This window comes from Loxodonta africana, chromosome 19, assembly GCF_030014295.1.
Source record: "Loxodonta africana isolate mLoxAfr1 chromosome 19, mLoxAfr1.hap2, whole genome shotgun sequence".
Classification (NCBI taxonomy): Eukaryota; Metazoa; Chordata; class Mammalia; order Proboscidea; family Elephantidae; genus Loxodonta; species Loxodonta africana.
This window is the reverse complement of record NC_087360.1, coordinates 9,918,170-9,931,595: the sequence shown is the minus strand read 5'-3', so window position 1 is coordinate 9,931,595 and position 13,426 is coordinate 9,918,170. Positions and strand designations below refer to the sequence as shown.

At 42.1% G+C, this 13,426-nt stretch overlaps 1 protein-coding gene across 3 annotated transcripts in view; it reads left to right on the top strand.

The window, feature by feature from the left end:
- BRAP (BRCA1 associated protein) overlaps positions 1-9,913 on the top strand; it is a 31,695-nt gene extending 21,782 nt beyond the window's left edge. For all 3 annotated transcript variants that reach the window (XM_003420310.4, XM_023539319.2, XM_064272219.1), the window contains 2 exons: positions 6,408-6,511; positions 8,621-9,913. In XM_003420310.4, the coding sequence (XP_003420358.1) occupies positions 6,408-6,511; positions 8,621-8,984 (468 nt within the window). In that variant the 3' untranslated portion in view covers positions 8,985-9,913. The remainder of the gene's footprint in view (positions 1-6,407; positions 6,512-8,620) is intronic.
- Positions 9,914-13,426: the final 3,513 nt, after the last annotated feature.

The following is a 13,426-nucleotide window of genomic DNA, read 5'->3' as shown; positions in this document are numbered from 1 at the left end:
TTTTGCGAAACTCATTTCAATACGTACGTACGTACGTGTGTGTGTGTATACTCTGTATTTCTTTCTCTGGACTAATGGTCAGAAATGTTTCTAAAAACACTAATCTTTGTCACATTTGTCTACTGCAATATTGAAAACAGTTTTAGGGTTACTTGGTACATGTCAACTGATTTAAATGTGTTTGGTTTAATTATCTTTACTTAAACCAAAACATGCATACACAGTTTGGTTCCATTTGATAGTGATTTCTGTTCTTCCGTACAAAGATAGGAGTCAGTTCAGGAGAAGACATCACAGGGTCTAGTGGTCTCATATTTTAAAACAGTATTGAAGAGAAACACTGATACCAAACTAGAATTAGAGCAGTTCTAAAATTATTTTGATTTTTGTGACATAGAAGAATTTTTAGAAGGCTCCGTTTGGTTGCATGTTCTTCTAGCGTGATGAAGATGGCTGTAGAGTTAATTTCTACAAAGGGTTATTTTCTTATGAAAAAATCAGTGCTGTCAGACACCTGCTAGCTCGTATGGAATATGTTAAAAAGGCAGGGTTAAGAGTGAGCAGCCTTCCTCTGACCTCAAAGCTGTTGCATACATCACCAGCAGGAACTCAGCTAAGAGCCTCGATCTTGCTTGCAGTCAGTTTTCCTTTGCGTCAGGACTGAGGCCTACAGGGAGTGCAGAGGTGTAGAATTCTGCTGTGGACCCAGGGCTCCTGGATCCACCACACTCCAGCCAGGTGACTGTGGGCACACTGCCTGTCCTTTCTCTAAGCCTCAGTTTCTGTAGAAAGTTGACATATTTAAGTCAGGGTTGTTACAGGGAATAAATGAGATGCTGCTTATAAAACACCTAGACAAAATCAGGGCCATAGCATTTATTTTTTGAACATTTTATTTGGTTTGGGTGAAAATTTACAGAGCAAATTAGTTTCCCGTTCAGCAATTTATTCACATTTTGTTTCATGACAGTAGTCGGAATTCCCTCAGTGTGACAGCATTCTACCCCTTTCCTCCTTGGGTTCCCGGTTTCCATTTACCTGTCTTTCCTGCTCCTTCCTGCCTTTTGAACTTTGTTTTTGGGCAAATGCTGCCCTTTTGGTCTTGTATGGTTGATTGTTCTGAGGGGCACGTTGCTCACGAGTGTTACTGTTCACATTATCGGCCTGTCTGTTCTTTGGCAGAAAGGTGATCTCTAGGAGTGGGTTCAGTTCCAGGTTTAAAGGGTGTCTAAGGGCCATACTCATTCATATGTGGTTTTGTTTTAAGGGCCATAGTCTTGGGGATTCTTCCAGTCTCTTTCAGACCAGTAAGCTTGGTCTTTTTTATGGATTGGAATTTTGTCCTACGTTTTCTCTCACTCTGTCCAGGACCTTCTTTTGTGGTCCTGATCAGAGCAGTCAGTAGTGGTAGCTGGGCACCATCACTTCTGGTCTCAGGCTAATGGAGACTGTAGTTCATGTGATCCATTAGTCCTTTGGACTAATCGTTTCCTTGAGTCTTTGATTTTCTGCACTCTTTGCTCCAGAGCAAAAGAGACAAGTAGTTGGATCTTAGATGGCCACTCACAAGCTTTTAAGAACCTAGTCGCTACTCACCAAAGTAGGATGTAGAACATTGTCTTTAGGGACTGTGTTATGCCAAGTGACCTAGATGTCCCCAAGACTATGATCCTAAGCCCTCAAGCCCAGTGATTCATTTGCTCAAGGCATTTGATTATGGCTAAGAAGTTTTCATAACTTTGCCACCTGTGTTCTCTACTATATTGCTATTGTTCTTAGGCGCTGTCAAGTTGGTTCCAACTCAAAGTGACCCTATGTACAACAGCGAAGCACTCCCCGATTCTGTGCGGTCATTGCAATGCTTAAGCCCATCATTGCAGCCACTGTGACAATTCATCTCTTTGAGGATCTTCCTCTTTTTCGCTGACGCTCTACTTTACCAAGCATGATGTCCTTCTCTAGGGGCTGATCCCTCCTGACAGCATGTCCAAAGAACATGAAACAAAGTCTTCGTCCCCACTTTTCGGGAGCATTCTGGTTATTCTTTCTCCGAGACAGATTTGGTTGTTCTTCTTGCAGTCCATGGTATATTCAGTTTTCTTCACCAACTCCATAACTCAAAGGCATCAATTCTTCTTCAGTCATCCTTATTAATTGTCCAGCTTTCACATGCATATGAAGTGACTGAAAATACCATGGCTTGGGTCATGCGCGCCTTAGTCTTCAAGGTGACATCTTTGCTTTTTTAACACTTTGAAGAGGTGTTTTGCAGCAGATTTGTCCAATATAGTACATCGTTTGATTTCTTGACTGCTGCTTTTGTGGGTGTTAATTGTGAATCCAAGTAAAATGAAATCCTTGACAAGTTCAGTCTTTTCTCCGTTTATCATGATGTTGCTTATTGGTCCAGTCAATTCCTGGTGCCTTTTTTTTTTTTTTGCCAGTGCCTTCAGTGCAGCTTGGACTTCTTCCTTTGCTGTCATTGGTTCTTGGTCACATGCTGCCTCCCGAAACGGTTGAGCGTTGACCAATTCTTTTTGGTACAGAGACTGTGTATTCCTCCTGTCTTCTTTTGATGCTTCCTGCGTCGTTCAGTATTTTGCCCGGAGAATCCTTCGGTATTGCAGCTTGAGGCTTGAATTTTTTCTTCAGTTCTTTTAGCTTGAGAAATAACTGAGCATGTTCTTCCCTTTTGGTTTTCTAACTCCAGGTCTTTTGCACATTTCGTTTTAATACTTTGTCTTCTCGAGCCGCCCTTTGAAATCTTCCGTTCACCTCTTTTGCTGTATCATTTCTTCCATTCACTTTTGCTACTCTCCGTTCGAGATCAAATTTCAGAGTCTATTCTGACATCCATTTTGGTCTTTTCTTTCCTGTCTTTTTAGTGACCTTTTGCTTTCTTCATGTATTATGTCCTTGATGTCATGCCACAACTCATCTGGTCTTTGATCATTAGTGTTCTATTCTTGAGATGGTCTCTAAACTCAGATGGAATATACTCAAGGTCATATTTTGGCCTCTTGGACTTGTTTAAACTTTCTTCACCTTCACCTTGAACTTGTATATGTGCAGTTCATGGCATTCCCAGTTGGCCTCTCGCCTTGTTCTGATTGATGATATTGAACTTTTCCTTCATTTCTTTCCACAGATGTAGTTGATTTGATTCCTGTGTATTCCTTCCAATAAGGCCCACATGTATAGTCACTGTTTATGTTGAAAATATTTGCATTGAGTAAGTCGTTGGCCTTGCAAAATTCTATCATGCGATCTCACGAGTCGTTTCTGTCACCAAGGCTGTATTTTCCAACTGCCCATCTTTCTTCTTTGTTTCCAGCTTTCTCATTCCAATCGCCAATAATTATCAATGCATCTCGATTGTGTGTTTGGTCAGTTTCGAACTGTAGAACTTGGTAAAAATCTTCAATTTCTTCATCTTCAGCATTAGTGATTGGTGCATAAATTTGAATTAATAGTTGTATTAATGGTCTTCCTTGTAGGCATATGGATGTATCATATCACTGACAGCGTTGCACTTCAGGACAAATATGGAAATGTTCTTTTTGACGATGAATATGATACCATTGTACTTCAATTTGTCATTCTCAGCCTAGTAAACCATATGATTGTCCAATTCAAAATGCCAGTATCAATCCACTGCAGCTCACTAATGCCTAGGATATCAATCTTTGTGTGTTCCGTTTCATTTTTGACAACTTCGAATTTTCCTAGATTCGTGCTTCGCACAGTCCACATACCAATTATTAATCGATATTTGCAGCCTTTTCTTCTCATTTTAAGTTGTTCCGCATCAGCAAATGAAGGTTGTGAGAGCTTTACTCCATCCACGTCATTAAGGTGGACTCTGCTTTGAGGTGGCAGCTCTTCCCTGGTTATATTTTGAGTGCCTTCCTACCTTAGGGGCTCATCTTCCAACACTATCTCAGACAATATTCCACTGCTATTTGTAAAGTTTTCATTGGCCAGTTTTGTCAGAAGTAGAACTCTAGGTCCTTCTTCCTAGTGTGTCTTAGTCTGGAAGCACCACTAAAATCTGTCCACTATGGGTCACCCTGCTGCTATTTGAAATACCAGTGGCATAGCTTTCAGCATCACAGCAACACGCAAGCCACCACAGTACAACAAACTGACAGCTGAGTGGTGGCTCTACTTCATATATTGTAGCACAATCAAATACATATGTGAAAATGTCTTCTGCCAAATCTATATGTGCTCGTGGGGGCACCCCCATATGCCATCCCACACCTGTTCAGTTTACATATCTACCAATGTATCCACTCGTAAGTTATTGTTATTACTGTTATTGCAGGATTGTGTATCAAATAATATTGACCATTGTTGCCTTTTACCCTTGCGTACCTTCTAGCGTCTTCCTTTGCCTTGGTCATATTGTGCTGACATCCCCCTTATTGTGTATTCCCTTTCCCCTTACCCAAGTCTACCATCTAGTTGGTGATTTTCCTTCCTCCCCTTCCCATCCCTGGTAGCCATCAAAGAATGTTTTTTTCTGTGCGTAAACCTTTTCTTTTTTTTTCTCTTTTGAGTTCTGCTCTGCACCATCTAGTTCTTCTGGATTCAGGCTGATGAAGTATCTGGTTTATGTGGCCCTTTTGTCTCTTGGGCTAGTATTTTCCTCTTGTCTTTGCTGTTCTCCATTCTGCTTTGCTCCAGGTGGGACCAATTGGTACATCTTCAATGGCCGCTTGCAAACTTTTAAGAGCCCAGACACTACTCATCAAAGTGGGATGCAGAACATTTTCTTAATAAGCTTTGTCATGCCAATTGACCTAGCTGTCCCCCAAAACCATGGTCCCCAGAGTAAACCTTTTCTTGAGTTTTTATAATATTGGTCTCATATAATATTTCCCTTTTGTGGTTGACTTATTTCACTCAGCATAATGTCCTCCAGGTCCATCCATGTTGTGAGATGTTTCAGGGATTCATTGTTATTCCTTTGCTGCATAGTATTCCATTGTGTGTATGTACCATTGCTTGTTGATCCGTTCATCCATCGATGGGCACTTAGGTTGTTTCCATCTTCTTGCAATTGTGAATAATGCTGCAGTAAACATGGGAGGGCATACTTCTATTTGTGTCACGGCTCTTATTTCTCTAGGATCTGTATTGCTAGATCATGTGGTATCTCTGTTTCTAACTTTGTGAGGAAGCACCATACCGTTTTCCACAGTGGTTGTACCATTTCACAATCCAACCAACAGTGTATAAGAGTTCTAATCTCCCCAAACCCTTGGCAACATTTGTTGTTTTCTGTTGTTTTGATCATTGCCGTTATTGCCAGGATGAAATGATACCTCATTATTGTTTTGATTTGCAGCTTTCTGATGGCTAATAATTGTGAGCATCTCTTCATATATTTGTTGCGGGGCCATAGGATTTAAATGCTCAGTTATTTTCAGCACCTGTTATGACTCCCTCATGGCCTGCCCAGCCTCACTACCCCTCCTGCCTGATCTTCTCCCAGTGTCCGGAGACCAGCAGAGTGGGGGCACTTCCCACCTCCACAATCTTGACCCGCTTTCCACCTGAGTAAATCCAGTATGTGCCTAGTGAGACTCCAGCATACGGCATGCTGTTGACTAGGATCACTGCTGTCAGATGCATAATACACCAGAATTCTGAAATTCTCTTTAATTTTGAACACTGTGTCATAGGAATTAATCATATATATATATATGGAGCCCTGGTGGTGCAGTGGTGACGCAGTCAGTTGCTAACTGAAAGGTCAGCAGTTCAAACCCCCCAGCTGCTCTGAGGGAGAAAGAGGTGGCAGTCTGCCTCTATAAAGATTTACAGCCTTGGAAACCTTATGGGGCAGTTCTGTTCTGTCCTACAGGGTCCTTATGAGTCAGAATCGACTTGACAGCAATGGGTTTGTTTTTATATCCTCTATGAATTAACCTCTACAAAACAAGGGCTGCTTATATTCCATATAGCTCTGTGGTACATTAGAAAATTAATAGTGATATTGAAAAGAAATCCAAACAACTAGAATCAGCGATCACAAGTCCCTTAGTGGATAAATAATTTCTGGAATGTAATGTCAGGGGGAGAACAGTGATGGCGAGCTGAGAACAGGCGCCATGCCCTGCGCTGGTGCCTGAAGCTCTTTACATGTGAGCGCTTTTGCTTGATACTCAGGAGCTCACGATCCTCTGTGGCCATTATACAGAGAAATAGTAAGAAGCAGGAGTTCTCAGCCTTTTTATTACTATTACTGAAGTTCTTTCAAATGCTTGTCCCACCTTTTCTAAGTTTGGCTTGTCAAAGTTATAAACAGGTAATTGGGGGGAAAAAAAAATTGTTATAGCCCCAGAGAGCACAGAACTTCGTCTTCGTGAAATAAGCCTGATGTCCCTTTGTTTTTTCAGATTAACAACATGAAGACCAAATTCAAAGAAACCATTGAGAAATGTGATAACCTGGAACACAGGTTAAATGATCTCCTGAAAGAAAAGCAGTCCATGGAAAGGAAGTAAGTATAATTGGTCTGTTCTCTAGTGAGCTATTTTATCATGACAGCCTCTGTGAACAGATATTGTCCTTCATTCCTGTGGAAACATCCTCATTTTCAAGCTCCTGGATATCGCTAGGTTTTCAGGTATCTCCACATTTGAGGAGCAAATTTATCGTGACTTCCTATTTCTTAAAATTCAAGGTATTTCGTGCCAGGTGGATGCCATGTGGAATGCAATGCTTACCAGTGTCTGTGTACCTGGTGGTGTGCTCAAATGCACACCATTGTTTCCTGTAGAAAGTGCCCCGGGCCTGTAACCCGTCTGAACCCTGTGGCTGGGTACTGGCAGTTAGGAAAGAGACGGTGCCCAAGCTGGAGATGTCGTATGCTCTGTCCTTGGGCAGGAATTAATGGCCATAAATGTTGAATATGGAGCAAAAAACCCATTCACAGCATGGCAACAAGATACCCGACTACTGTGACTTGGGAAGATAGTTGCAGCTAATTGAAATTACCTTTCTGGCTCAAGTTATACCCGCAAAGATTGGTTGGCTTTTTACCTCCATACAAATGGATAAACAGTGAATTTAAATGAGATCGTTGTTCCTCACAAAGATGTTTTTTGTTTTTCTCTAATGAACTTCTTATTTTGGAGTAGATTTAGGTTTACAGGAAACTTGCAAAGATAGCGCAGAGTTCTCGGGTGCCCGTTACCCCGTTTCCTCTATTGTTAAGTGGATTTTTTGGTTTGTTTTTTTTTTTTAACTGTTGTGAATACAATACTGCAGCATTAATAGAAATAAAAATTAAAAATTTTCCTATACTTTCAGCACACTGACAATTTGAACTGTGTTAAAAAATTGAAACCGAAAGCTCTCTTTAACCTCCCTTCTCTCCCTGCCCCCTCAAACAGGTTCTGCTATCTAGAGAAAAAAAAAAAAAAAAACAGCCATTATTAACAGTAACAGTTTGGTATTCATCCTCCCAGATCATTTACTCTGTCTACATAAACATCTCACATACGTTGATCTTTTTTTCTATAAAAAATAGAGTAACACTAGGGGCTATCTTTTTTTTTCCTTCCTTTAATTAAATATAATATAGTTACTAAATAGTTACTATATTATACATATATATACATATATATATATATATGCATGTATTTAGTTACTAACATAATATTCACATGGTAAAATATTCTGTTTTTGAGATGGTCCCATATTGGCACATAGAGACCTGCCCCAATCTGTGTAAGGGCTGCACAGTATTCTGTTGTGTGGCTCACCATAATGATTTTAAGCAGCTCCCTGTTGATGGACATGTAAGGTGCCTCAGGTCTTATAAACAGTGCTGCAGTGAGCATCTTTCTCCCTGGGTTTTTTTTTGGGTTTTTTTTTTTTTTTTTTTAACACAATCCTAAGTATATCTGTTCTATAGAATAAATTCCTAGAAGTAGAGTAGCTGTGTCAGAGAACACTGGAGTTTTGATTTTTAGAGATATTACCAAATTGACTTCCAGGGAGTTGGCCCCAGCTCACACTCCCAGCATCAGTGTGGGTGCGTGCCTCTCCCACGTCAGAGCTCTTCAGCGTTCTGATGGATAAAAATGGTATCTCCAATGGTGTTTTAATTTGTAATTCTTTACTTCTGAGTAAGGTTGAGCATCAAGTATAGGGCGCTCCCTCTTCTTGAAAGACCTCTGGTTAGAATCAGCTCCTTTCTTTCTTCAAACCCAGTGAGGTCAGAGCACTCGACTCTCCAAGAATGTCAGTTTTCCTCATAACTTCCTTATCATAGCTCACATCTCTCAGGCACCTATTTAACCACCGACTGCAAAACAGGGAAGCGTTAGACATTTTGCCATGAATCACAGAATAATTTCTGTTGAAGACATTTCTGATACGTAACAAAAATTGCCTTGAAGCTGTGCTTGAATTAGCTAGAGCAAAAATCTTGCCGCATGTAGCTGATGGCGATGGCAGCAAAGCAGTCTCCCTGGGCTCTGGGGGGAGGAGTCTGCTCTAAGTGGAGTCTGAGGTTCTGGCTCCTCTGTGCAATCCCAGAGCAGAAAGGGGACTGTGTCAGCAAATGAAAAACGTGGTTTTGTCTCCCTTTGTTTTGGAAAAGATGCTCTCAGCTAAACACGAAAGTGGCCAAACTCACCACGGAGCTCAAAGAGGAGCAGGAAATGAATAAGTGCTTAAGAGCGAACCAAGTCCTCCTACAGAATAAGCTGAAGGAGGAGGAGAGGGTGTTGAAGGAGACCTGTGACCAAAAAGACCTGCAGATCACTGAGATCCAGGAGCAGCTGCGGGACGTCATGTTCTACCTGGAAACACAGCAGCAGATCAACCACCTGCCTGCTGAGACCCGGCAGGAGATCCAGGAGGGCCAGATCAACATTGCCATGGCCTCGGCCGCCAGCTCCCCCTCCTCGGGGGGCAGTGGGAAGCTGGCCTCCAGGAAGGGCCGCAGCAAGAGGGGCAAGTGACCTTCAGAGAACAGATATCCCCGAGACTCTCCTCCACCCTGGCACTGAAAGGGTGTGCTGGAACTTTCAGCTGAATGTGGGGGTGGACCTTAAATAAGTACATAAGTGAGGATCAAGCCACAGTTGTTTGGATCTTTTCTTTCCTAGCGTGTGGTTTAATGAATTAGAGAGCTGATGTCTAGGAGAGCAGAAGGTAATAGGGCAGTGTTTTCAAAGGTGGCTGCTTTTCTCAACCGTGATAGTTCACTAACCTCAGACATTCTAATGACCATTTTGCCTTCCTACTTGATAGATGCCCCAACTCTGCTGTGCATTTTTCCGTTGTATTTATTGAGTTGATATATTTGACACTCAGTCCTGGGGTCAGTTTAAGACTTTTTTTTTCTTGGTCATTTCTAAGGTCACAGTACCTAGCACTCAGTACCAAACCTCCCTAAGGTCTTAGCAGCTGCTTTAATGAGAAGTTACCATTGGGTACTGAGGTGTTATGAAAATTCCCTGGCATTAGTCTGCTATCACTGTCATCCACCCATGTGGATGACACGTGGATGTGGGGAATCGAAGAATTGTTTTGATGTTTTCTGAAAAGAGGCGGGGCCTGTAAACCACGTGCTGGCTTGTCAGCAGCAGCTGTCTCTTCCAGCTCTAGGGCTAGCGAGGAACAACCAACTGGGGGTAGAGTTGACCCCGGGTCAGGGAAAGGAGGGCATTTCCACTTTATTTTTGGTGACTCTGCTCCTCCTTGGGAACCTCAAGAAGGAGACTTAATTGTTGCTCCAAGACTTAAATCTCAGAGCAGACTACCTAACACCTAGCAAGAAGAGGAGGGGGCAGGTTCATCATCCATGTGCAAACGTAGAGTGAGGCCTCTGACCAGTTGATTGTCTGTTTTGCTGGGATCAGTATTTTCTGGATGTTTATAAAAGATGGGGCTGCATGTTCCGGGTAGAACCATGCTAGAGGCAGCATGGGCAGATTTTCAATATACTTTCAAGATACAACCAAAGGCAAGAATTTTGGCAGAGCCCCCTTTAAAACTCTCATGCAGTGCTTGTGTTGGGCCCGCAGAGGGACTGTGCTTCCCCTAGATCCATAAACGTCCAAGCATTTGTAATATTCAGGAGGGAGCAAAATTGAAGGAAGACTGTGTTAGAATTAAGCTTCAAGAAGAAATAGCTGGGCAGTTTAATAAGACATTCTGTCAAATGGTAAATGTTTTTTCCTTCTTTATAATTAGCCAAAGTTTTCGAACAATCACATTTCAGAATTGTTTTTTTAGCCTGTAACTGGGCCTCATTCCCTTTGACCTAACCATTTTCTACGCAACTTTGTAACACACACTGCACGGTCATCACCACGTATCTCTGTGGGATGAGCTGCGGCATCTCCCGAAGAACCTTACCTGTAACTTTGCAAAATGAATGTACTCACACATTCTTTTTACGTAGGGCAGACCAACTCTGTAAGTCCTCCTTGGACTTGTATCCAGATATCTTAAAGCAAGAGTGGGGATGTAAAGCATAACCTAATTCCCTTTCCTATAGAGATTCTATTTTATTTAAAATCTATTTTTACACTAGTTAGAATCCTGCTCTTCTGGCCAAGTACTTGTCTTGCATGTCTGACCTTGCAGAAGCTGGGGTGAATTGTAGCATACTAATTAAGAGGATTAGAAGTAGTTTACAGAGCTGGCTCTTCTCATTTCTCTGAGATGGCCTCTACCAGCAGCTGGGAGAGCGGAGGTTTTCAGTACATGTGGGATAAACACTCTGAAAGGCTGCACCTAGAGGAGTGAGCAAATAGGCATGTTTCCAAGCTACTTGAAGGTTAAAAAAAAAAACTGAGAAAAGAATCTCAAGATATGTAAAGAATATGTTGTTGTTTTTTTTTAATGGTCATAAGTCATGTGTTTTGAATTTGACAACATTATATAAGATAGGGGCTGTTAGTGTTTTCTTCAGGATGGAAATGAACCACTTGACATACCCATACTACCTGGAACAATGAAATTGCATTAAAGTAACCAAACTTTGAAATGATTCTGCTCTGTGTGAAATTTGTGTCCGTGTGATTGACATTTGCCCGGGAGCATGTAGCCAGTAATCCAATGGCCTGGATTTAAAAAGAAGTCTAAAAATCAGTAGTATGCTGGTGAACAGCTTGATGATTCATCTTTCATCCCTTTTGTTCCAGCTTCCCAAACTCATAAAAAGTAGCTGAGCCAGATAGAGAGTAGGGAAAAATTGTCTGAATTTGGAGACTCGGGGCAGGGAAAGGTCCAGTTCACACAGCTCTTTTAAAATTAAAAGTAATCAATTTGTAGACCTGAGAATTTTTCCCAAGCACCACCAATTTGAGATTGTTTTATTTTGGAAATTGTTACAAACATGACTGTTCAGAATATGTTGAGTTATATAAAGCACCAAACCACTTGCCCTCTCGCTGCTGGCTTTTTGGTGCTGTTGTCATCAAAAGGGCTGAGAGACTGATTTAAACAGTCAGCCAGGAGAGCGTGGAGAACTTGGCAAATCACGAATGGACAGCCTTCTGCCGTCCCTTGGAAATCTCTCTTCTAATACAGTCAAGATGCACAAGCTACAAATGCTATCCACAAGATTTGGCTGTGGCACATGGTGCCACATCATGTGTGCTGGTGGCATATTGTGGCTTGTGTGATGAAGTCCCTGGGCTTATCTAGAACAGGACAGCCACTCTTGCATTGTGTGGGGAAAGCCAGTGTGTTTTCTCCGGGATGGAGCCGATTACGTCCACAGCACAGGGATTCTCTGCATTACTTTCTGTTGGCAGCAGCAGGGAAATGTTTGCTTTGCAAAATGGCTCTGAGGTGTCTCTTAAGAACCAGCTCTTGCTCCTTGCTGGTGTCGGGGGACATCTAAACTCCCCAGAAACTCAGCCGTCACCTTCGACAAGTTTAGGAAGCCATTAAATGTTCTTTGGCAGGCCCTGCAGCTGGCCAGGCCTTTTCATTCTTGCCTGTAAAAATCTCTGAAATGGGATTCCAAGAATGTCTGCAGGGCAGCCACCCCAACAGATGTAGCATTTAAAGTTTTAAATGAAGGAAAGAGTGAAGTAACAATAGAAAAGTTTTTCCCTTCAGGAACCCCTAGTTTTACCCTGGAATAAAGGTGGAATGTCTCCCTCCCTTGTGTAGTGTGAAGTTGATTTTTTTTTTCCCCAGATGCTGTGCTGTGGTCCACAAGGAGCGAATGGAAACACATTCTTTGCATGTGTGCGTGAGGGCAAGTTACATAAGCTGCTTTTACTTTTTATTTTGGAGGGATTTGTGGGCAGGTGAAGGAAGCCTTCTTTATTCGAATTAATGTCATAATCAGCTCCTTTCCACCCTCTTTCCAGTTTTTCATGGTAACCCCTCGACCTTGTGTTCAAGAAACTCAGCTGTTCTCCTGGAATGCTCATAAACGCTTCAGACAGTAGGCTCTACCAGACAGTAATTCTGCAAGCTATCCTTCCAGAAGCTAAAATTTACAGGATCATTCTAGCTAATATCGTTTTCATGAACACTGAGTAGTTTTGCTGCAATTCTGTAATCCAGGAGAACATGGAAGGGCTCTGCAGTTGGTTCTTAATCTGATTTTGCTTTCATGCTGTGTCAGAGAAGGCCAGGAAGAGATGAACATCTTTCATACAAGATGACTGTGGTTTTTGGGGCCTAATGTTGAATTGCTTCAGGTCAGAAAACTTTTCACTGGAATCATCTAGAAAATGTGGTTTGAGCACTTGGCTCAGAGCTGCCCCAGTGCAGATAACGTTTGAGTGAACTAAAGCATCTTTGCTTATTTTCAGACCGTGTTTGGAATTCTCTGACCCAAGATTCCTTTTAGATCCGGCCCCGAGATTGCCTTTCCAAAATAAATGCAGGGAAGTTTGTACACGGTGGGAAGTCAGTCAAAGAGTGAAATATTCTGTGTGATCCTGGAACATGAAGGTTTATAGTATCTAGTAGAATAAGATTGATGCTGTGGTTTTTTTTTTTAATTGTGCTTCAGGTGAAAGTTTACAAATCAAGTCAGTCTTTCATACAAAAAGTTATACACACCTTGCTATGTACTCCTAGCTGCTCTCCTCCTGAGACAGCACATTCCTCCTCTCTACCATGTAGTCCCTGTGTCCATTCAACCAGCTCCTGTCCCCCTCTTCCTTCTCATCTTGCCACCAGACAGGAGTTGCCCACATAGTCTTATGTGTCTACTTGAGCCAAGAAGCTCACACCTTACCAGTGTCATTATCTATCTTATAGTCCAGTCCAGTCCCTATCTGGAGAATTGCTTTCGGGGATGGTTCCGATCTTGGGCTCACAAAGGGTCCGGGGACCATGACCATCAGGGTCCCTCCAGTCTCAGTCAGACCATTAAGCCTGGTCTTTTTATGAGAATTTGAATTCTGCATCCCACTGTTCTCCT